The 25,804-nt window shown below is 45.5% G+C and overlaps 1 protein-coding gene across 1 annotated transcript in view; it reads left to right on the top strand.

The window, feature by feature from the left end:
• LOC124606080 (basic proline-rich protein-like) overlaps nucleotides 1-22,217 on the top strand; it is a 145,050-nt gene extending 122,833 nt beyond the window's left edge. Inside the window, exon 4 of the mRNA XM_047138045.1 lies at nucleotides 22,020-22,217. Coding sequence (XP_046994001.1) covers nucleotides 22,020-22,217 — 198 coding nt within the window. The remainder of the gene's footprint in view (nucleotides 1-22,019) is intronic.
• The last annotated feature ends 3,587 nt before the right edge of the window (nucleotides 22,218-25,804 follow it).

Here is a 25,804-nt window from a genome sequence, read left to right as displayed (position 1 = left end):
CTTCAGCGCCGGCGCCGCGCCGCACTCGGAGTAACGACTGGTGACGGGCGCGGCGGCCATAAACCGGCCGCATAAAATACGAGCGCGTGGTGTGGGCCGGGCCGGCGAGCCGCCTGCGCCTGGATTTGTGGCAGCGGCGATATTGAAACGCGAACCGCACAGGGGCATGCCAGGCCAGCCCGGCCCAGGCTGTCCTGTCTCCGCGCCATAAAGCAAACATAGCGAGCACCGCGATAAACGCCTCTGCCTACACTCGCCCCGTCCCGCACCGGGCACGTAAACGTTATTTGTGGATCTGGCGACCCTTCCAGGAATCCCTCTGACCACCCCGCCCGCCTCCGGCTTTATCAGGGACGTTTCTATTGTTGCTGAACGGAGCTCTTACATGGCGAGGTGTAGGGTGTACGCTTCTCGGGAGCAAATTCCTCATCAGCAGGAGACCTACCGCAATTTCCAGTACACCATTAATGCAATATACACTGAAGAGTCAAAGGAGCTGGGACACCTGCCTAATATCGTGTAGGGCCTCCGCGAGCATGCAGAAGTGCTGCAACACGACCTCGACTAATTTCTGAAGTTGTTCAAAAAATTGTTCAAATGGCTCTGAGCACTATGCGACTTAATTTCTGAGGTCATTAGTCCCCTAGAACGTAGAACTACTTAAACCTAACTAACCTAAGGACATCACACACATCCATGCCCGAGGCTGGATTCGAACCTACGACCGTAGCGGTTGCGCGGTTCCAGACAGTAGCGCCTAGAACCACTCGGCCACTCAGGCCGGCTCTGAAGTTGTGCTGGATGAACTTCACACCATGAATCCTGCAGGGCTGTCCTTAATTCGTAAGAGTACAAGGGGTTGGAGATCCCTTCTGAAAGGTACGTTGCAAGGCATCCCAAATACACTCATTAATGTTCATGTCTGGGGAGTTTGCTGAACATCGGAATTGTTTAAACTCAGAAGAGTGTTCCTGGAGCCACGCTGTAGCAATTCTGGAAGTATAGGGTGTCACATCCACCTGCTGGAACTGCCGAAGTCCGTAGAAATGCAAAATGCAAATGAATGGATGCAGGTGATCAGACAGGATGTTTACGTACCTGTCACTTGTCAGAGTCGTATCTAGAAGTATCAGGAGTCCGATATCACTTCAACTGCACACGCCCCATACCATTACAGAGTCTCCACCAGCTTGAACAGTCAATGGATTCATGAGTTTGCCTACATACCCATACTCATCCATCAGCTCAATACCATTTGAAATGAGACTAGTCCGACAAGGCAACCTGTTTCCAGTCATCAACAGTCCAATGTCGGCGTTGACGGGCCCAGGCGGGACTTAAAGCTTTGTGTAGTGCACTCATCAAGGGTACACGAAAATGCAGCCGGCTCCGAAAGCCCAAGGCGATGATGTTTCGTTTAATGATTCGGACGCTGACACTTGTTGATGGCCCAGCATTGAAATCTGCAGGAATTTGCGGAAGGGTTGCACTTCTGTCACATTGAACGATTCTCTGCAGTCGTCGTTGCTCCCGTTCATGCAGGAGCTTCTTCTGGCAGCAGTGATGTCAGAGGTTTGACGTTTTACCGAATTCACGGTACACTCGTAAAATGGTCGTACCAGAAAATCTCCACTTCATCGCTACCTCGGAGATGCATTGTCCCATCGCTCGTGCACCGACGATAATGCCACGTTCAGTCTTGATAACCTCCCACTGTAGCAGCAGTAACTGGTCTACCAACTGCGCCAGACACTTATTGCGATATATAGGCAACGCCGACCGCAGCGTCGTATTGTGTCTGTTTAAAGCCTACGTAATCACATAAATATTTCTGTAGTTGAGTATGGATGCCTATACCAGGTTCTTTGGAGCTTCAGTGTACGATACCAAACATCTCGAGGAAGAAAGTGAAGTCAGTAGTAGTGCAAACAGTTCATTAGGAATCACAGACGAGCAGGTTATGACTACTGCTGCCGATGGAGAAGCATCACTAGGAGTTAATATCAAGATCAAAATAAATACGTAGTCTTTCCAGCAGTACGAGTGGTCAATAGTCGAAGGGAGATTGGTAGCCGAAGAAATACTAACAGAAAGCAGTTTTTGTAACTGTAACTCAATGATTGTAGTCGGGCATCCAGTGCTATGACTCCTCATGGGTCAGCTGGTACTGCACCAGTCTGGGTGTACAGCCACCAACAGGACAACTTTTCTGATGAGAACGTGGTCATCTCAAGCTCAGACGATTATTTCATGTCATCAGGCTTCCAGTGGATTTGATAATGCAACTAGACAGAATAAAGAAAAGTCTGGCACCCAACATAAAGGGTACTGGATAGTGAACACCCTAGCCTACTACAGAAAAATAGTTCCTGCACAGAAGCGGCATTCTTCCATGCTTGAAAACAGACTTGTCTCGGCACTGTAGTAACTAAAATACAAATAAAGTTTGTAAGATCCTAAAAACAAATAACAGTAATTTATTAAAATAATAAGTGGATCTCTAGAAATGACATGAACACTGGTCTCAGTGATATGCAAGTAACTTAATAGTTTAGTCTGTACTGTTGTAGACAGCATGTAGTTCAAGCACGAATAGTAACCATCTGACACTCGACGTTAACTGTCCGATAACCACTCAGTAGCTCGTTAGTACCTGCCCAAACGAGGATGTTCTGCTGCTAGTGAAATGGTCATCTGCACTCTAATTGGCGGATGTAGGAAATATTCCCTTACGCCACTATCCTACGTAGACTATTGGTGCATGGACAGGACTACTTAAATGGATTGCGGTGGAAGCATTTTAAGGTTCCTGTTACATGTAACATCTGTGTGGGGACTGATCGTAAGTCGCGGTGCCACAGCTGGATGTTAGCTCTGGTGGTGCCCTATGTGGTAGCAGACGTGCACCATGTGTACCAGAGTACACAGCAGCTAAGTATTAGAGCACCTTGGCTCCAGAATTATAGGTCATAATTCAGTCCTGACGCTGCGGTTGATAATGGAAGCAAGACTAAAGAAAAATCAAAACACGTTCATAGGATTTGTCGACCTAGAAAAAGCGTTAGACAATGTCAAATGGTGCAAGATGTTCTAAATTCTGAGAAAAACAGGGGTAAGCTGTAGGGAGAGATGGGTAATATACAGCACGTGCAAGAGCAAGAGGGAATAATAAGAGCAGAAGATCAAGAACGAAGGATGTAAGACGGAAAGACGAAAAGACGGGAGTACGCTGATGCATTGGCTCCATACTTAACAATCATATACAACCGTTCGCTCGACGAAAGATCTGTACCCAAAAACTGGAAAGTTGCACTTAACTTCTGAGGTCATCAGTCGCCTAGAACTTAGAAATAATTAAACCTAACTAACCTAAGGACATCACACGCACCCATGCCCGAGGCAGGATTCGAACCTGCGACCGTAGAGGTCGCTCGGCTCCAGACTGTAGCGCCTAGGACCGCACGGCCACTCCGGCCGGCGACCAATATTCAAGAAAGGAAGTAGGAGTAATCCACTAAATTACAGGCTCATATCGTTAACGTCGATATGCAGCAGGATTTTAGAACGTATATTGTGTTCAAACATTATGAATTACGTCGAAGGAAACGGTCTATTGACACACAGTCAACATGGGTTTAGAAAACATCGTTCCTGTGAAACACAACTAGCTCTTTATTCACGTGAAGTGCTGAGTGCTATTGACAAGGGATTACAGATCGATTCCGTATTCCTGGATTTCCGAAAGGCTTTTGACACTGTACCACACAAGCGGCTCGTAGTAAAATTGCGTGCTTATGGAATATCGTCTCAGTTATGTGACTGGATTTGCGATTTCCTGTCACAGAGGTCACAGTTCGTAGTAATTGACGGAAAGTCATCGAGTAAAATAGAAGTGATTTATGGCGTTCCCCAAGGTAGTGTTATAGGCCCTTTGCTGTTCCTTATCTATATAAACGAGTTAGGAGACAATCTGAGCAGCCGTCTTCGGTTGTTTGCAGTCATCAGAAGATCAAAACTAACTGCAGAACGATTTAGAAAAAATATCTGAATGGTGCGAAAAGTGGCAGTTGACCCTAAATAACGAAAAGTGTGAGGTCTTCCACATGAGTACCAAAAGGAACTCGTTAAACTTCGGTTACACGATAAACCAGTCTAATCTAAAAGCCGTAAATTCAACTAAATACCTAGGTATTACAATTACGAACAACTTAAATTGGAAAGAACACATAGAAAATGTTGTTGGAAAGGCTAACCAAAGACTGCGTTTTATTGGCAGGACACTTAGAAAATGTAACAGGCCTACTAAGGAGACTGCGTACACTACTCTTTTCCGTCCTCTTTTAGAATACTGCTGCGCGGTGTGGGATGCTTACCAGGTAGGACTGACGGAGTACATCGAAAAACTTCAATGAAAGGCAGCACATTTTGTATTATCGCGAAACATGGGACAGAGTGTCACAGAAATGATACAGGATTTGGGCTGGAAATCATTAAAAGAAAGGTGTTTTTCGTTGCAACGGAATCTTCTCACGAAATTCCAATCACCAACTTTCTCCTTCGAATGCAAAAATATTTTGTTGACACCGACCTACATAGGGCGGAACGATCACCACTATAAAATAAGGGAAATCAGAGTTCGCACGGAAAGGTATAGGAGTTCATTCTTTCGGCGCACTACACTAGATTGGAATAATAGAGAATTGTGAAGGTGGTTCGATGAACCCTCTGCCAGGCACTTAAATGTGATTTGCAGAGTATCCATGTAGATGTAGATGAAATATAGTCTATAAATCGAAGAAGCAGTGATGGATAGAAAAGAAAGGTTCAAGAGTGGTTTTAAAATTCAAGGTGAAAGAATATCAATGATAAGATTCGCTGACAACATTGCTGTCCTCAGTTAAAGTGAAGAAGAATTACAGGATCTACTGAACAGTCTACTGATTACGGAATACGAATGGAGAGTAAATCGAAGAAAGACAAAAGTAATGAGAAGTAGCAGAAATAAGAACAGCGTGAAGCTTGATGGTCACGGAGGACAGGAAGTTAAGCAATTCTGCTACCTCGGCAGTAAAATAACCAGGGACGGATCGGGAAAGGAGGACATTAAAAGCAGACTAGCCTTGGCAAAAAGGGCCTTTCTGGCCACGAGAAGTCTAGTAGTATCAAACATACACATTAATTTTAGTAAGAAATTTCTGAGAATGTACGAGTACGCCTGGAGCGCAGCATTCTACGAGTATGGTAGTGAAGCATGGACTGTGGGAATACCGGAACAGAAGAGAATCGAAGCATTTGCTATGTGGTGCTACAGCCGAATGTTGAAGTGGACTGATAAGATAATGAATGAGGAGGTTCTGCACGGAATCGGAGAGGAAAGAAATATATGGAAAACACTGACAAAAAGAAAGGACAGAATCGTAGGACAGCTGTTAAAACATAAGGGAATAACTTCGGTGGTACTAGAGGGAGCTGTAAATGTTAAAAAATTTAGATGAAGAAAAAGATTGGATTACACCCAGCAAATAATTCAAATAATTGACCACTTTATTTGTAAGTGCCACATTGAGGTACTGAGATAAAGAGGTTGGCAGAGGAGAGGAATTCATAGAGGATCGAATCAAACCAGTCGGAAGACTGACGACAAAAAAAAAACTCCTATATGAAGTGGTGTCTGTACTCAAAGTAACATGATCAGTTATGTATTGACATTATGAATTAATTCCAAAAATCTGCTTCTATTTTGAGATGTTTATTTAATCACTACAGGCCTGTTTCAGCACTATTGCCATTATCAGGCGATCTATAACATCGCTGGTTAGTCACTTGAGCGTTTTCCTTACGTATATTAAAGTTATTTTATGATGTAGCTTTCATAGGCTGTATTTGTTGGAAGTTATAGCCTGAATTTTATTCGTTGTGTGTCACACACAAAAAAAAAATGACTGGCAGTAAACTTCTTTAAGAGCTCTAATTTTCTCTGGTTCTCTCGTAGTGGTCATCTCAAGAGACGCATGTGCGATGAAGTAATATGTTGCCTGAATCTTCATCCGGAACGTACTCTCTCTCGAAATTTCAATGGTAGGCCTCTGAATGATGCCCTTTGTGAATCTTAAGTGAGCTTTAAGTAACTTAAAAGAAGATATCCTCGGTGTAATGAAGCGACTGGAATCAATAAAGGTAAGTTTTCCGACCCAGACTGCATACCAGTTTGGTTCTTTTCAGAGTATTCTGATGCAATGGCTTCATATTTATCAATAATATACAACCGTTCGCTCGATGAAAAATCCGTGCCTAAAGACCGATAATTGCACGGGTCTCACCAACACTCATGAAAGAATTTAGAAGTAATCCGATTCATTAAAAATGCACATCGCTGGCGTTGATCTGCATTAGGATTGTGGGACATATACTGAGTTAAAACATTGTGTATCACGTTGTAGAAAATTGTCTACTGACACATCGTCAACACGGATTCAGAAAATGTTGTTATTCTGCAACACAACTATCTCTTTATTCTCGTGAAGTAATGAGTGCTATGGACAGAGACTCTCAAACTGATTCTGTATTTTTAAATTTCCAGAAGGCTTTTGACATCATTCTTCACTAGAGACTCACCTTTGAATTCACAGTTGCCGGGTATGTATAGCATAGTTTATCTGAAACAATCACAGAATGCCCAAGTCCAACTTGTGTAACGATTTCGGGAGTACTGATCGATATGAGTTGTTAGTGGACATATTGTGCCTGTTTCAAATTAACTGTGAAAAGCAAATCATGGTGGCTGTTGATTCACAGAGGTGTTCTATTTCTGAATGATCGGAAATTGAAACCCGCAGTAATATAACGCCAACTGTAAGCATTTGCAATACGTGATTTCTAGCCGAAGCCGTGGTCTCTTTCTCATGACTACTGTGGACTGCAGAGCCATTTTCGTTAAACAGGATCTCTTCTCCAGCCTGGAGGTGATTTTGCGATCTTCCCGTTATCCTTCTAAACGAAACATTGTCACTTCAGTCCTGAATTCAGCAGTGAATAGTGTAAAATTTTGAATATGTGTTATAGCGTGTGCACTGTGTGCAGTAACTGGGACTAAGAAGAGAATGGACAATCTAGCGCTAGCCTTTCACATTGTTAAATAACTTCTCTGTAAAGGGAATGGTACAATAGGGACAAACAGGAAGAAGTAGCACTGTTTTAAACAGACTAGCCCTGTATAGGGTAGGGCGGAGGCTCCAATCTTCATCCGGCTATCCTAACATAGGTATTTTGTCGTTTCTGTAAATTATTCTAAGCGCTACAGTCTGGAACCGCACGACCGCTACGATCGCAGGTTCGAATCCTGCCTGGGGCATGGATGTGTGTGATGTCCTTTGGTTAGTTAGATTTAAGTAGTTCTACGTTCTAGGGGACTGATGATCTCAGAAGTCCCACAGTGCTCAGAGTCATTTGAACCATTTATAAATTATTTCACGAAAATACTGGAATGGTTCCCACAAGGCCGCGGCTGACCACTTATTGCACCCTTGTCGAACTACACCTGTAAGTATGTAAATGTCTATAAATGTCTACGTAGGTTACATAAATTGTTTTTGTTGTTTTTAAAGTCTAATACTAAGACATGTCCAACATCCTTGCCAAAGTGATCTACGTATAAATAAAACTCCTACTACTACGATCACTACCACTACTACTACTAATTAGTCTAATCTTTTCTTCTCGGTCCCCAGACGTACTATGTTCCGAGATTCCTACCGTATAAATGGTTCTTTAAAATTTGTAAGTAGATTTAGTATGGCAATTATCGACACTGAGAGCGAATAAGAGACAAACCTGCTCTCGCGCAGATATAACACTCTTCCGGTCCAAAACAGTAAGGCAAATACGTGATTCCGTAGCGATCGTTACAGAGCTGTATTAATCCCGCGGCCGCATGGCAACAAACCAGTTGCTGTTAACTTGTGAACTCGACTTTACTTTACCACAGACTTTTCTGGAACAGTGATGTGATCACCACTCTCGACAACTTTGGCTATCCAAACGGCTTTTCATTTCGCAACGGAATTTGCTTCGTGAATCACATCGCTTGTGAACCGAGTGCTACGTAACACTTGCAAATTAAAACTGTCCACTGAACCGGGATTCGAACCCAAAACCACTCCTTTCTCGATCAATTGTCTTCCCAACGATCCTCGACTCTCGTCCGTCTCTCAAACCTTCCGCCACTGCCATTATCGTACCTTCCAATGTTCATAGCATCTCCAGACTGAAACTTTCACTCCGTAGCGGATTGTACGCTGATATGAAATTACCGGGCGGCTTAAAACTGTGTGCCGGATCGAGGTTCGAATTCGAGACCTTTGCCTTTCGCTCTAAGACTGAGCTACCTAAACACGACTCACGAACCGTCTTCACAGCTTTACTTCCACCAATATTTCATCTCCTTCCTCCCAAACTTCTCATTTACTCTGACATACGCTGAGTCTAATCTGGCTGCTGTCTTAAGCCATGGCATTTGATGTTTTTATATCAGTTTTATATATGACAAGAGACGCTCGGCTTCACCTAATGTAATCTACCACCATGTGATGTAACAAGTGAGTACGTTTACTTCAGAGATATTTTTTTGTTGTCAATATTTTGTTGTGTATGTAAAAATAGTTTGCAACCATCTATATACATTTTAGGGCCCATTTCTTCTGAAGAAGATATTTTTATAAATATCCAAACCCAGGTCAAGAAATAAATAAACTTTTAGTTTTCAACCGGGTGGCTGACTTTTTCAGCCTCTTTACAGAAGCCCTTCTGCTTTCTGAAGTTTGGAAGGTGGGAAACGAGGTACTGACAAGGGAAACTTCCCATCGCACCCTCCTCAGACTTAGTGGTAAGAGGGCCCAATGGACAGCCGTTAAAAACTAAACACATATCATTCATGAAAACAGGAAGAAGGTGTGACTGAGCTGTGAAAAAAAGCAAAATGGGAACAGTGAACGCCCTAAGGAAGAGAAGTGCAATATGGAGCTCCCTGAAACAGCAATGTCGACGCGGTGAAGTGGTCACGGTCTAGGAATGACAGAAGGGCGAGCCGTGTTCAAACCTCCCTCGTGCCATTTTTTTTTTTCGCTGTTCGGTGTATTAAAATTTGTGTCTGTGTCGAGGTGTAACGTCCGTTTGCCACAGTGACGTTTAAGGAAGGAACCTATAATGACAGTTGACTTGTACTGCATTAGCAGCCGAAAGCAAGTGGCTTTGGAATGGGAACAGCAAACGTTTGAGGAGAAAGCGATAAGTCAACCAAATCTTTCACCGAAAAACACGTCTTACGTGTCATTCACGGCATTGGTGTCAGAATGTGTGGTATGATAGGAATCTCTTACCGACGTACGTGATTTGTACGCCTGGTAAGTGAATAAGATATGCCTCCTTGCACGATTTCGTACGAATGTGAAAACAATCACTCCCAGGGAAATGATGAAAACATAATAGTTTGTCACATAAGCTGCAACAAAATGTACGCAACAGTTTCACAATCACACAGTTTCTCTGTGCTCTGTCAAAACATAAGTTTTTAATGTTTCTGAAGTTGAGGAAATTTCGACTCTTGAATTCCTTTCTCGTAACATAGATCACACCCGTTTATTTTTTGTTTTCATTTGTGTGAGACGTCTATGTGGTATCGTGCGTGCTCTCACTATTCACCATGTTTACTTGCGACGGTAAAGTACTCTTAGCACATGACTCATATTCAACTGCCAAGACTACAGAAAGAGAACAAATATTTCAATGACGGGACGGACAGTTGATAAGGTTGTGAAAAAAAAAATTGCCCGAGAGGGTTTTGAACACGGCTCGTCCGGTTTGTATGCCAACACTGTGAGCACTTAACTGCGATGTTGTCTCTGTATTGCACTTGTTGTCCCTGGACCCATTCACTGTTTCTATTTTGCTTAGTTCATTATACCTTCTTCCTGTTTTCATGCTTGATCTGTGTGCAGCTTTGATGAGCTATCCACTGGTCCATCTTACCACTAAACCTGAAGGGTGTGCGATGGGGAGTTTCCCTATGTCAGGAGATAAAGCAGTGAGGACGGAACATGAGACGCATTTGGTAGCTCACTCGGCAGAGCTAGCACAAAGTTTTAATCTGCCAGAAACTTTCTTCACAGCAACTCTGCTGCATACCTCGCTATACTCCACCCGCTTCGATAGCCACAGGTGATAGCTAAACGCCTCCGGGATGCGGGGAGTTGCGCCGACCCGGCTCGAATCTGCCCAGCTGATTAGCGACGGTCCAGTGTGCCTTCCAGCCTAGACATGTTTTTAGTTTCCGATATTGGGCTTGTACCTATGTCCCGCCGGCCGGTGTGGCCGTGCGGTTAAAGGCGCTTCAGTCTGGAACCGCGTGACCGCTACGGTCGCAGGTTCGAATCTTGCCTCGGGCATGGATGCGTGTGATGTCCTTAGGTTAGTTAGGTTTAATTAGATCTAAGTTCTAGGCGACTGATGACCTCAGAAGTTAAGTCGCATAGTGCTCAGAGCCATTTGAACCATTTGAACCTATGTCCCGCCTCATTTACAAGATTTGCAAACATTCCGTTTTCTCACACTTAGTATAATACTAGACGCAAACAGATAGGGTTCCCTCTCGGAGGGGTAGGAGTTAAAGGCAAGGGCGGTGACTGGTACGGCATTCGTCCATTCTCTGCCCATTTACATTGCCAAATCCAGAACGATATGCCGTCCCTGTGCATACAGGAAAAAGAAGAAGATTCCTTGCTGTACTAGCACTTAGGAAGCAGGGATATTGCGGACAAATGGCTCAGCCACATCTTACGAGCATCTGTGAAGTTTGGAAATTACGATGGAAACAGAGCTGCGAGGTATTGTGGTGAGGTGGTCTTCAATAGCTCGATCTCGAGGAGCGCTTACGGTGGCTCTGAGCACTATGGGACTTAGCTACTGTGGTCATCAGTCCCCTAGAACTTAGAACTACTTAAACCAAACTAACCTAAGGACATCACACACATCCATGCCCGAGGCAGGTATCGAACCTGCGACCGTAGCAGTCACGCGGTTCCGGACTGCGCGCCTAGAACCGCTAGACCACCGCGGCCGGCGCACTTACGGTGAAACGCGAGGTACCGGGTTCGAGTTGTGATCCGGCACACAGTTTTAATCTTCCGTGAGGTTTCATGTATTAGGTACAATTGACTGTAACGCTTTTTTTTTGTTTTTTTTTTTTTTTGTACAAGGTGGTAACGAAATCACGGCTAACAGCTTTGCTTTCGTCAATGGCCGCGTTCACGCTGCTGCTCTGAAGTTTCGGGGACCAGTCTGCTCTGCTGCACGTGTGGCCAGCGTGCGAGCCGCACAGGGCGCTACACACAGCCGCTGATCCGGCAGTTAGAGCAGCAGCCGCCCACACCCAGGGAGGGCCACGGCGGCAGCGGAGTGTCTGGCTGCGCGTCCCGTCAAAGCGGCTTAATTGCGTGCCTGGGCTTTGTGGCGGCTCGCGCCGCTGTTTTGTGACCTGTCAGGGTCTGTGTGTGAGGGTGTGTGTGGGTGGGTGGTGTGGGGGAAGGACGGCAATGAGAGAGAGAGAGAAGGCCACTGAGGGCGAGAGTGAGTGCGGCTGCGGATGAACACGGCTTCTTGTCAGAGTCAGACGCCGAGCGCCGCTCTCAAAGACCGCCACCCGCACAGCAGGGCACGCAAACAGCTCCTGTGACCCCAGCCCCTGCTCAGGACTCCTGACGTAGCCGCACACGCGGCTTTATCCGCCCTCTGCTTGCCTGTATGCGAGGCGAGATTACAGCTCTCATCCACAAAGTGCTCGGGCGCTCTGACTTTCAGACGGTCGCGAGCTTGCCAGCATATAGAAACGCCTTGTGTCATCTTCCAGGTGACTCAATGAAAAGGTCTTCCGTAAGTTGTTATTGTTGTTGTTGTTGTGGTCTTCAATCGGAGGCCTAGTTTCACCCAGCTCTCCACATTACTGCATCCTCTGATGCCCTCTTCGTCTCAGAGTAACTACAGCAACGTAAGTCCACTTGAAACAGCTTACTGTACTCAACCGTTGGCCTACTTCTATAATTTTTATGCCTCACACTTCATTTCCTAACTGACGATTCTTTAACGCCACAGCAATTGCCTCCACAAACAGAATTCTTCTTTTAGTCAAGATGTGCCTTAAATTTCCATTCTGCCCAGTTTGATTCATTACCTTCTCAATAAGACAGGCGTTCAATAAGTAACGCAACACCTGGCCTATTTTGATTGCAAAAATGCGGAATTTGTTGTGTGACATTCTCGAATATTCCCACTTCAGCGGTTACTGTTTCATGAGCCGCCAGGTTAGCCGAGAGCGCTAATGCGCTGCTTCCTAGACTCGGGTGAGCGCGCCGGCCCCGGATCGAATCCGCCCGGCGCATTACCGTCGTCGGTCGGTGTGCCGGCCAGCCTGGATGTGGTTTTCAGGCGGTTTTCCACATCCCGCTAGGTGAATATCGGGCTGGTCGCCACGTTACGCCTCAGTTACACGACTCGCAGACATCTGAACACGCTCGCAGTATTCCATGAATTACACACGACGCAGACAGTTGGGGTACACTAATTCCGTCCGGGGGGTGGGGGGGGTGGGGGGGGGGGGTGTACAGGGTGGCGGCAGGAAGGGCATCCGGCCACCCCTTTCCACTAACCTTGCCAAATCTGTTCCTAACAATGCCGACCCTGCGTCAGCGCGGGAAATGGCACCAGTGAAAGAAAAAAAGAAAGAAAGAAAGCGGTTATAGTTTCATGAAGTTCCGATAGATGGCGGCGCTATACGCAGCCTTCAAAAAGACATCTGTAACTGAGGTACGTTCCAACCAGAGATCTGCAACTGAGTTTCTTTTGGCGGAAAACCAGAGCACTGCAGATGTTCATAGGCATTTGCAGTACGTCTACTGAGACCTGGTAGTGAATAAAAGCACGTTTAGTCATTGGGCGAGGCGTCTGTCAGCATCGCAGCAAGGACGCGCAAACCTGTCCGATGTCCCGCGTGTTGGTTGGCCACGCACACCCTCAAGAAACAGAAGAAACGACTTCAGCGTGTTCATATCTACAAAAAAAGTTATCGAACTCCTACTTCTCCATGAAAACGCAAGGCTTTGCGCACTCGAGAGGTTCAAATGGCTCTAAGCTTTGGACTAAACATCTGAAGCCATCAGTCCCCTACACTTAGAACTACACTACTGGCCATTAAAATTGATACACCACGAAGATGACGTGCTACAGACGCGAAATGTAACCAACAGGAAGACGATGCTGTGATACGCAAATGATTAGCTTTTCAGAGCATTCACACAAGGTTGGTGGCGTTGGCGACACCTACAACGTGCTGACATGAGGAAAGTTTCCAAACGATTTCTCATACACAAACAGCAGTTGACCGGCGTTGCCTGGTGGAACATTGTTGTGATGCCTCGTATAAGGAGGAAAAATACGTACCATCACGTTTCCGACTTTGACAAAGGTCGGATTGTAGGCTATCGCGATTGCGGTTTATCCCATCGCGACATTGCTGCTCGCGTTGGTCGAGATCCAATGACTGTTAGCAGAATACGGAATCGGTGGGTTCAGGAGGGTGATACGGGACGCCGTGCTGGATCCCAACGGCCTCGTATCACTAGCAGTCGAGATGACAGGCATATTATCCACATGGCTGTAACGTATCGTGCAGCGACGTCTCGATCCCTGAGTCAACAGATGGGGACGTTTGCAAGACAACAACCATCTGCACGAACACTCTGACGACGTTTGCAGCAGCATGGACTATCAGCTCGGAGACCATGGCTGCGGTTACCCTTGACGCTCCATCACAGGCAGGAGCACCTGCGATGGTGTACTCAACGACGAACCTGGGTGCATGAATGGCAAAATGTCATTTTATCGGATGAATCCAGGTTCTGTTTACAGCATCATGATGGTCACGTTCGTGTTTGGCGACATCGTGGTGAATGCACATTGGAAGTGTGTATTCGTCATCGCCATACTGGCATATCACCCGGCGTGATGGTGTGGGGTGCCACTGGTTACACGTCTCGGTGACCTCTTATTCGCATTGACGGCACTTTGAACAGTGACGTTACATTTCAGATGTTTTAAGACCCGTGGCTCTACCCTTCATTCGATCCCTGCGAAACCCTACATTTCAGCAGGATAATGCACGACCACATGTTGCAGGTCCTGTACGGGCCTTTCTGGATGCAGGAAATGTTGGACTGCTGCCCTGGCCAGCACATTCTCCAGATCTCTCACCAATTGAAAACATCTGGTCAATGGTGGCCGAGCAACTAGCTCGTTACAATACGCCAGTCACTACTCTTGATGAACTGTGGTATCATGTTGAAGCTGCATGTGCAACTGTACCTGTACACGCCATCCAAGCTCTGTTTGATTCAATGCCCAGGCGTATCAATGCCGTTATTACGGCCAGAGTTGGTTGTTCTCGGTACTGATTTCTCAGGATCTATGCACCCAATTTGCGTGAAAATGTAATCACATGTCAGTTCTAGTGTAATATATTTATCCAATGAATACCCGTTTATCATCTGCATTCCTTCTTGGTGTAGCAATTTTAATGGCCAGTAGTGTACTTAAACCTAACTACCCTAACGACATCACACACACCCATCCCCGAGTCAGGATTCACCTGTGACTGTAGCAGCAGTGCGGTTCCGGACGGAAGGACCAAGAAGCGCACCCGAGATGAGCTCACAAAACTTCACTGATCTGCTCTTCCTCATCCGCCCTACGGCTCGGATCTCGTAGCTTCTGATTTCCACCTCCTTTGCCCATTGACGGATGCATTACTCTGGAAGCAGTGCGTGGGTGCAGAAAGACGATGGCTACGACGTCGACCAGTGGAATGGTACCATGCAGACGCACAGGCCCTCCCAGTAAGGTGGCGTGAGGCTGCCGCATTGAACGGAGATTGTGTTGAATAACAGAGTTTTATAACCAAAAGCGTGGGTAATAATATGGTATACTGGAATTCTGAATGTGGCAACGGCTTTGCCGCAATGGATACATTGGTTCCCGTGAGATCACCGAAGTTAAGCGCTGACGGGAGTGGTCGGCGCTTGGACGGGTGACCATCCAGGCCGCCATGCGCTGTTGCCATTTTTCGGGGTGCACTCAGCCTCGTGATGGCAATTGAGGAGCTATTCGACCGAATAGTAGCGGCTTCGGTCAAGAATACCATCTTACGACCGGGAGAGCGGTGTGCTGACCCCCTGCCCCTCCTACCCGCATCCCCCACTGGGGATGACACGGCGGTCCCGGTAGGCCACTCTTGGCCTGAAGACGGAGTGGAATTCTGAATAAAACTAACCTTCTTTTAGAAAAAATGCGTTGAACGCTTCTCGTACCTATATGATGCACCTATCTAACCTTCAGCATTCTCTCGTAGCACCACACTTCAAAATCTTCTAATCTCCTACTGTCTGAACTGCTTATAGCCTACGTCTAATTGCTGTTCAAGGCTACACTCCAAACAAATATCTTCAAAAAAATACTTGCTAACATTTAAATTTACACTGTGATGTTAACAAATTTCCGTTTTCTGAAATGCTGTTTTTGCTGCTAGCAGTTCGCATTTTGTGTCCCCCCGTACTTTGTTTATCGTCACTTAGTTTGGTGCCCAAATGCCAAAACCAGTTTACTACTTTTTGTGTGTCATTTCCTAATCTGTTTTCGTTAGCGTAGGATGATTTTTTATTTCTGTTGCTGTTGTTCTTATAACCTTTTTTCTTCTTAATCCATTGATCCATTGCAGTACGTAACAAAATTGCAGTGTCATAGGCAAACTTTAAATTTTTTCTTTCTTCTACCTGAAATAAGCCTATCTCACTCCCTTCTCAAGTACTGCTTCCTCTTCGTCCCCTTCTACTCAAAACTCCACTTTGGTTTCTGATCAAGTTCTAAATAGCCTTTCACTTCCTGTACATTATCCCTTCAGTCTTCAGAATTTCTAGTTAACATTCTCAAAAGCTTTCTCGAATGCTCGTAAACATGGATTTGCTTTGGTTCAGTCTATCCAATAAGATGTTTTATGGCCAGTGTGTAATAGAAATTGTGCTCTGGTGTTCCGTCAGATTCGGTCGTTGGTTTTGTGTGTATTTTTGGAATCGACAGCAACTCCATTTCCAGATCACATGTTATAAATGGCAACCTAGCCATTCTATACACGTGTTGACCAACTTATGCATTTTTTGCTAAAAATTTCAATGTTGACTTCCTTTATTTGAATCTGAATAGTGTTCTAAGCTCCACATCTATCATTTATTTCTAATAACCAGCCTTGACATGCCATTCAGTACCGACCAGCCATAGTTTTATCCTCTGCCAATGGCTTCATTCAGGTACTTTGTTGAGGACTATGGGATAAGCATAGGGGGACCAAATTCTAATAGTTTTCAATTAAAAATAGAGGCGCTATAAGTCTGCATTATATGCATGTTTGTCATATACTTCTACGTACGAAATGAAGCTGACTATTGCATTTTTCTTTAAACTTGGGACGAGATCTATGTGTATCTGTAGTCTCGAGAAAATTGATTGTATGTAGCGCGTTCACTTCCGATTGCATTCGCAAAAAATTGAGTGACAGTAAAATTTTCATAACACCCCTCGTATCTCGTAAACGGTTAGAGACACAGCAACGCGGTCTGGCAAATGATAGCGTGAAGAGCGGAGAACGTTTTGCCACATAGTGAACATGTGAAACTTTCTTATCTTTTGCTATATATGGCTGACTACAAATATTTTCAGCGAAATACTATAATTATTGGTCATTGATTGCTCGTGAACTGAGAATTAAGCACGCGTTTGTAACAACAGAAGTGAAGAAATCACACACTTACTAATACACGGAGCATGGGCGTCCCTAAGCTGTCAGCCTCACTAGACCTCAACAGTTTGTTTAATAGCAGACTGTTTCATGATTCTGTCAAAACTAAGTGGAAAGGATGGAAGGAAACAGAACTGCAATCACCCCCCCCCCCCTTCGCCATTCATTTACAGTTACCCATACTCATATTGTGCAGACTTATATTGACAGCAGTAGCGCTGAGTCACTACGTTGATGTGCAACACATCTTCCTAGAGACGTTGTTATGTTGTTTTCTATTAATGATTGTATTACAATTCATTTTGGTAGAAATCCAAGAAATTTCAGTAACCGTATTTCACTATCGGGTGTACAGGTTAAAGTCTGAGGTGGATTTGCTAGCCCAGTTAAATATGGCGTCTGAAAAAGCGTTGTTATAGTTTCTGACTTAATCAGCACAGTCGCTATTTCTCTTCAGTCAGACGAGGTGTAAACAGCTTCAGTCTAATATTTCAAATTGTCTTTCACTGTACAGAAACGCTCTCCGTCCATATTAGCCATTTCTAAGAAAAACAAGACAAAACCAAACAGCCTAAGCACGTTTCAAAACTCGCGCGTCTACATGGGAACGAAAACCGATTGCGCCGTTTGAAAGGGTCCTGTAGCCACCTTTCATTGCCAACTCTCGTAGTGGTCAAGTCGGCAAAGAGGTTTCCGCTACTTGGGAGAAATCCACCTGCGTTAGGTTGGTGGCGGAAATGGCATCCTGGGGTTTTCCTGTCCACGCGGAGCGTGGAAGAGGCTGGAGAAGCGGGAGGCAGTCTGCCGCCGGTACGGGAAGCGTACACAGCTGTGCTCCAGTTGAAGAAGGGTGAGTTGGACTGACCGCGTGGCGCGTTCTCACATAGAGAGGGGAGCTTTTAGCTTTTGGTCTCGAATTTCGTCTTATAAAGATCTACTTGCTGGGTTGCAGCAGGGAATGCAAGGCTTTTGTAGACTTTCAGTTTGATTCCCAATGCAGTCTTGACTTTGATCCGTGAGAGGAACGCAGCACAAGGGAGTTGCATATGTTGAAGTGCCCTCGGTTCAGTGTGAGTGTTTATGTGCCTACAACTGTGTGTGTATGCTTCTAATCTTTTCTGGATCTTGGTAATTTTTGTGTATTTGTGAATTTTCTTTGTCTCATGTGATTAAAATTTGGCCACGGTCCATAGAAATTGTCTCCGCGGACCGAGTGGGCACGCGAGTCTGTTATGAAACGTATAGTATTTCACAAGCAATTGTACATAGTTAGCATGCAACAGCAGTCTATACATGAACTACATCAATGTTTTAAGGAATAAATAATTTTGATTCAATCTTATCTTGTGTACCGATGTTACGTCACCGTTACCTTCGCCATTTACCTTGTAGTTTTCCTTGTTGGCCCACCTATAGCGTTTCCATGTGCACAGGTGTAGTGATTAGTGTCCCTTTTTTTATCTGAAACAAATGCTCTGGAATAGATCGTGTTTTCACGAATCTTGCTGCAGGCTGCACTTACGCATGGTGTTCACGATCTATTTACTGTACTCAATATTTGATTCACGGGAAGAATGCCTGGATCATATTAATAACTACATCCCATTCTTTATCAATGACTTTACAGTGAATGTTCTTTTGTGAGTTTTTCTTATTAATAAATTAAGTAATTTTCCGACTCAGTGCTACTTCTTCTTTGTCGTGTGGCTAGAGTTGGTGGCGACCCTATCTTTTATATTGATTTCAGTGTCAAGTAGCATTTTCTTATTCAAAGTGCGCGTGGCTCTTTTAGCTATCAGGATACATTCAAAGGGCGCTTCATGCTTCTTGCACATAGCGTCCTTTTATTCACGCTACTTACACTTTGAAAAACCGGAACCTATAAACGGATTCCCAGAATAGATTTTGAAGTATTTACATGATCATCCTGAAGTGACATTGGGGAATCGGTTCACGAAATCCGGTTTTGGGAGCCCCAAGTAAACGGGATGAATGAAAGACTGCTAATGGTAAGTGCATACATTGATTTTGTATTGTGGACACTGCGCCGTTGTGAAATTTGTCAGAGTTTCCTACTATCACAATAACGTTAAACATGTTCCATGTACTCCAATGAATTTCGCACAAATAATTTTCAGATGATGTACACACATCAAAAAGTATTGCGTCACCTCGGTTCCCAGAGTTCCGGAACCCGTACAGAAAATTGGAATAGAGATCAACATAAACATCATTTCCACCCTTTTTATTGCTCATTAAAACCACACTTGCATCTTGTACCACCATACAGTTAATCAAGGCACTGTCGATTCAGACTGCCCCACTCCTCAACGGCGATTCGGCGTAGATACTTCAGATTGGTTGGTGGGTCACGTTGTCAATAAACAGCCCTTTTCAATCTATCCCAGGCTTGTTGGATAAGATTCATACCTGGAGAACATGCTGGCCACTCTAGTCGAGCGATGTCGTTATCCTGAAGGAAGTAATTTACGAGATGTGCACGATGGAGGCGCGAATTGTCGTCCATGAAGACGAATGCCTCGACAATAAACTCCCGGCATGGTTGCACTATCGGTCGGAGGATGGCATTCAAGTATCGTACAGCCGTTACGGTGCCTTCCATGACCATCAGCGGCGTATGTCGGCCCCACATAATGCCACCTCAAAACAGCAGGGGACCTACCTTGCTGCACTCACTGGACAGTGTGTCTGAGGCTGAACAGCCTGACGGGACTGTCTCCTAACACGTCTCCGATGATTGTCTGGTTGAAGGCATATGCGACGCTCATCGGTGAAGATAACGTGATTCCAATCCTGAGCGGTCCATTCCGCATACTGTTGGACCAATCTGTACCGCGCTGCATGGTATCGTGGTTGCAAAGGTAGACCTCGCCATGGAGATCGAGAGTGAAGCTGGGCATCATGCAGCCTATTGCGCACAGTTTGAGTCGCAACAAGCCGTCCTGCGGCTGCACGAAAAGCATTATTCAACATGGTGGCGTTACTGTCAGGGTTGCTCCGAGCCATAAACCGTAGGTGTAGCGGTCATCCACTGCAGTAGGAGCCCTTGGGCGGCCTGAGCGAGGCATATCATCGACAGTTCCTTTCTCTCTGTATCTCCTCCACGTCCAAACAACATCTCTTTGGTTCACTCCGAGACGACTGGACACTTTACTTGTCGAGAACCCTTCCTAGCACAAAGTAGCAGTGCGGATGCGAAGGAATCGGGGTATTGACCGTCTAGGCATGGTTGAACTACAGACAACACGAGCCGTGTACCTCATTCCTGGTGGAATGACTGGAGGTGATCGGCTTTCGGACCCCCTCTGTCTAATAGGCGCTGCTCATGCTTGGTTGTTTACATCTTTGGGCGGGTTAAGTGACATCCCTGAACAGTCAAAGGAATTGTGTCTGTGATCGTACCTCCTTTTCCTCATCACGCTCCACAGTTATTCTCTGTTAGCTTTTTCAAAATAAACAAGTTCTAAGAGGTCTCTCGATTAAATTCTGCATATTTCTCAGTGATCTGTTGCATCATAAATAATGCATTTGTTGTCGGTCTTATTCTACCGAAACTCACTTGTTCTTCACTTGATAAACACTCTGATATTACTTTTCATCTGCAGTTCAGGATCATAGCTTAAGCCTTGTGTGTTGCGCCCAGTAAACTCAGTCCTCTATAATTCTGACGGTTACTTCTATGTTCTTTTTCAAACGGCGATGAAACTTTAACTTGTTAGCATGATATTGGTATATTTTCTTATTACTGAAGTTCTGCTCATGTGGGGAACCTTAAGAGTAAGTTTGACATCAAGATATATATATATATATATATATATATATATATATATATATATATATCTGAGGGTCAGGCTAGGAGACAGAAGATGTGATCTCACCAGCTGAGACATAGTCGCGATTGCGAACAGTGATCCAATACTATCAAATGTTTTTCATTCTACTCTTTGAGCGCAATATCACTTCCTTTGACGATGAGCGGTTTGTCAGCAATGACCATCTTCAGATCTGTTCTATACCATGTCTTAATGTGATAAGGCCGTAATGGCATCGTCAACACATATAAATATACTCAGCACAGCATCGTCACATAAATCTAAACCTTATTTTATGGCTCAAATGGCTCTGAGCACTATGGGACTTAACAACTAAGGTCATCAATCCCCTAGAACCTAGAACTACTGAAACCTAACTAACCTAAGGACATCACACACATTCATGCCCGAGGCAGGATTCGAACCTGCGACCGTAGCGGTCGCGTGGTTCCAGACTGAAGCGCCTAGAACCGCAAGGCCACACCGGCCGGCAAACCTTATTTTAGATCTATGTGACGACGCTGTGCTGAGTATATTTATATGTTTTGACGATGCCATTACGGCCTTATCACATTAGGACATGGTGTAGAACAGATCTGAAGATGGTTATTAATGACTGAAATGTCCGCCCCCGGCAGCTAAGTGTTCAGCGCGGCAAAATGTCAATCCTAAGAACCGGGTCCGATTCCCGGCTGGGTCGGAGATTTTCTCCGCTCAGGGACTGGGTGTTGTATTTCTTAATCATCATCATTTCATCCCCATCGACACGCAAGTCGCCGAAGTCTCGTCAAATCGAAAGACTTGCACCCGGCGAACGGTTTACCCGACGGGAGACCCTAGTCACACGACATTATTATTACTAACTGAAATCGGTCATCGTCAAAGGAAGTGATACTGTGATCAAAGACTGGAATAAAACACATAAGATGCGGTCTATCTCCCACTGCCCCCTAGAATCGATTTCTGGATCCGCAAATTCCTGACGGTAGGGGTTCAAAGCTTATGGTCGGGAGAGTAAGCTAGCTGGCAGATTCGCATTTTAGCAGGTCCTGTCAAAACAGAAATGGGAACGCCGGTACATTGCGACCACAGCGAGCCTATTTTTTAATTCGCCTGAGCATGGCTGCGAAAGGCGACCCGCTTCCCGGTGGCGAGGTTACGCGAGGCAGCTGCAGAGTGCGCGTGCGCCGGCTCGGCGGCGATTAACCCTCACCCTGGACGTAGCGGCGCGGCTTGTTGCAGCCGGGGCGACTGGGGCCAGCGCTGGCGCCGTTTCCGCCAATTTGTCGCGTTTGCAGGCCGAGCGCGCCCCACCACCGTCACCGCCGCCGCCCACCGTCCCCGGTCGCGGGCCCGGCTACGGCGCGCTCGATATATCGACACCTGCTGCGTCGGCCGTGTTTTGTTTGCCGCTGCCCATGGAAATGACTTCCAGAAACAATGTCAAGAGCCAGTCGACGGCGGCGGCGGCGGCAGACTTGCCTCATTGTGCGTAAGGGACCTACTTTCGACCCGGAATAGGCTATCGGCAAATGTCCTCTGCACTTCGTTGCAAAGAAACTGAAGGCTACAGACCCAAGTCATGACCCGTCTCATAGCAGGATGTGAACTGTTGCCTCGTTTTCTGAATAATATCGGCAAAAGAAATGTGTTCAAATGTGCGTGAAATCTTATGGGACTTAACTGCTAAGGTCATCAGTCCCTAAGCTTACACACTACTTAACCTAAATTTTCCTAAGGACAACCACACACACCCATGCCCGAGGGAGGACTCGAACCTCCTCCGGGATCAGCCGCACAGTCCATGACTGCAGCGCCTAAGACCGCTCGGCTAATCCCACGCGGCTCGGCAAAAGATATACAGATGCAGCTCAGTAGAGGTCTGTGCGATATATCTGGTGGCAGGTCCAAGGAAGCGGAGGTGTTTGCAGATTCAGCACCACCACCAAAAAAAGTCGAGTAATCTTGTTCCTAAAGTTACACTACTGGCCATTAACATTGCTACACAACGAAGATGACGTGCTACAGACGAGAAATTTAACCGACAGGAAGACGATGCTGTGATTTTCAAATGATTAGCTTTTCAGAGCATTCACACAAGGTTGGTGCCGGTGGCGACACCTAAAACGTGCTGACATGAGGAAAGTTTCCAGCCGATTTCTCATACACAAACAGCAATTGACCGGCGTTGCCTCGAGAAACGTTGTTGTGATGCCTCGTGTGAGGAGACGAAATGCGTGCCATCACGTTTCCGACTTTGATAAAGGTCGGATTGTACCGATCACGATTATGGTTTATGTTATCGTGAAATTGCTGTTCGCGTTGGTCGAGATCCAATGACTGTTAGCAGAATATGGAATCGGTGGTTTCAAGAGGGTAATACGGAATGCCGTGCTGGATATCAACGGCCTCGTATCACTCGTACTCGAGATGACAGGCATCTTATCCGCATGGCTGTAGCGGATCGTGCAACCACGCCTCGATCCCTGAGTCCACAGATGGGGAAGTTTGCAAGACGATAACCATCTGCACGAACAGTTCGACGACGTTTGCAGGAGCATGGACCATCAGCTCCGAGACCATGGCTGCGGATACCCTTGACGCAGCATCACAGACAGAAGCGCCTGCGAGGTGTACTCAACGACGAACCTGGGTGCACGAATGACAAAACGTCATTATTTCGGATGAATCCAGGTTCTGTTTACAGCAACATGATGTCGCATCCGTGTTTGGCGACATCGTGGTGAACGCACATTGGAACCGTGTATTCATCATCGCCATACTGGCGTATCACCCGGCGTGATGGTATAGGGTGCCATTGGTTACACGCCTCGGTCATCTCTTGTTCGCATTGACGGCACTTTCAACAGTGGACGTTACCTTTCAGATGTGATACGACCCGTGGCTCTACCATTCATTCGATTCCTGCGAAACCCTACATTTCAGCAGGATAATGCACGACCGCGAGTTGCAAGTCCTGTACGGGTCTTTCTGGACACAGAAAATGTTCGACTGCTGCCCTGGCCAGCACATTCTCCAGGTCTCTCACCAATTGAAAACGTCTGGTCAGTGATGTCCGATCAACTGGTTCGTCACAATACACCCGTCACTACCCTTGATGAACTGTGGTATTGTGTTGAAGCTGCATGGGCAACTGTACCTGTACAGGCCATCCACGCTCTGTTTGACTAAATGTCCAGGCGTATGAAGGCCGCTATTACGGCCAGAGCTGGTTTTTCTGGGTATTGATTTCTCAAGATCTAAGCACCCAAATTGCGTGAATGTAATCACATTTCAGTTCTAGTATAATATATTTGTCCAATGAATAGCCGGTTATCATCTGCATTTCTTCTTGGTGTAGCAATTTTAATGGCCAGTAGTGTATGTTAATATTGACACAGCAGTTTGTTCGCACAGTTGGTGTAGGGGTAGCGTCTTCGAGTAGCCGGCAAGGTAGCTCAGCGTGTTCGGTCAGAGGGGTAGCTGTCTTCTATAATAAAAGAAAAGCTGAGTGAATGGATCTACAAAGAACTTCCACCGGGCGGGGGGCGGACGAAAAAAAAGTAGTAATAAAAACGACTTCCGCCTTCGCTTAAATTTTGAATCAACGCCATCAGCAATGCCGGTATAAGAAATCACCCTTTCTCCACCAACAGCGTTTTCAGAGAGGGCAGATGGACGGACAGAGATACAGGGCACTCTCTCGCCCATGTGGTGGGAAATTTCCCCTTAAAAGACGGAAGAATCAGCAATGTTCAACAGCATGAGGCTCCAGCAAGCAACGGAAAGCATTGAATTAAAGCTACGTAACATGTGTCCACAGCACATGTGGCTTTTAATGGAAAAAGTGTCATTATGATCCCCTAATTGGCAACAGATTCCGAACTAGTCCTCCATTCGGCTCTCCTGGAAGAGATTGCCAAGGTGTGTGTGACCATAAGAAAAAGAATAACCAACGAATGGATAATGCTCACTAGTCGGGAAGTGGAACATCAGGAGTTTAAATGTAATAGGCAAGCCAGAAAATCTGAGTAGGGAAATGCAAATGCTCATCCTAGATATAGTGGGTGTCAGAGAACTGAATGATTAAAACATTGAATAAACTACGAAAAATAACCCTCTACTACTCGGGGAGTGGAGTATGAGGAGTTTGAACGTCGTAGGGAAGCTAGAAAATATGAAAAGGGAAATTCAAATGATCAATCTAGATATAGTGGCCATCAGTGAAGTGAAGTGGAAAGAAGACAAGGATTTCTTGTCAGAAGATTGTACAAACGGGTGTAGGATTAGTCAGGAATAGAGACGTAGGGCAGAGAGTGAGTTACTCAGAACAGTTGAGTGTTAGGATTCTTCTCATCAGAATCGACAGCAAACCAACACCGACAATGATAGTTTAGGAATACTTACCGACGTCGCAAGCTGAAGAAGAAATAAAGAAAGTACATGGTGATTTTGAACGGGTAATTCAGTACACAAAGGGAGATGAAAATCTAATAGTAAAGAGGGATTGCAGTGCGGTTTCAGGGGAAGGAGTAGCAGAAAGGGTTACGACAGGTGATGCGACTGAGAGAGGAGAAAAACTTATTGAGGTCTGCAGTAAATGTCAGCTAGCAATAGCGAATACTCCGTCAAGAATCACAAGAGGAGGAGATATACTTGGAAAAGTTGGGAGATACGGGAAAATTTCAGTTGGATTAAATCATGGTCAGGCAGAAATCCTGAAACCAGATATTGGTTTGTAAGGCCTACGCAGGAGTAGATATAGACTCGGGTCACAATTTAGTCATGATGATGAGTTGGTTGACGTTTAAGAGACTAATCAGGAAGAATGTTTGCACAAAGAAATCTGACACGGAAGTACTAAGGAATGAAGAGATACAGACACTGCGATAATGAGTTGTTCAGTAGGCAGTTTACTTGAAGAGGAAAGGATATCTCCAAAAAGGACATTGACATAAGTAGAAGAGAAAAGTGTAGGTACAAGGAAGGCAGCTGCGAAGAAACAATGGGTAACTGAAGAAATACTTGGGTTGATTGACGAAAAAGGAAGTACAAAAACGTTCAGGGAAATACGGGAATACAG

The sequence above is a fragment of the Schistocerca americana genome, chromosome 3 (genome assembly GCF_021461395.2).
Source record: "Schistocerca americana isolate TAMUIC-IGC-003095 chromosome 3, iqSchAmer2.1, whole genome shotgun sequence".
NCBI classification, from domain to species: domain Eukaryota; kingdom Metazoa; phylum Arthropoda; class Insecta; order Orthoptera; family Acrididae; genus Schistocerca; species Schistocerca americana.
Note: the sequence above shows the minus strand (reverse complement) of the source record. Positions and strands in the feature narration are given on the sequence as shown.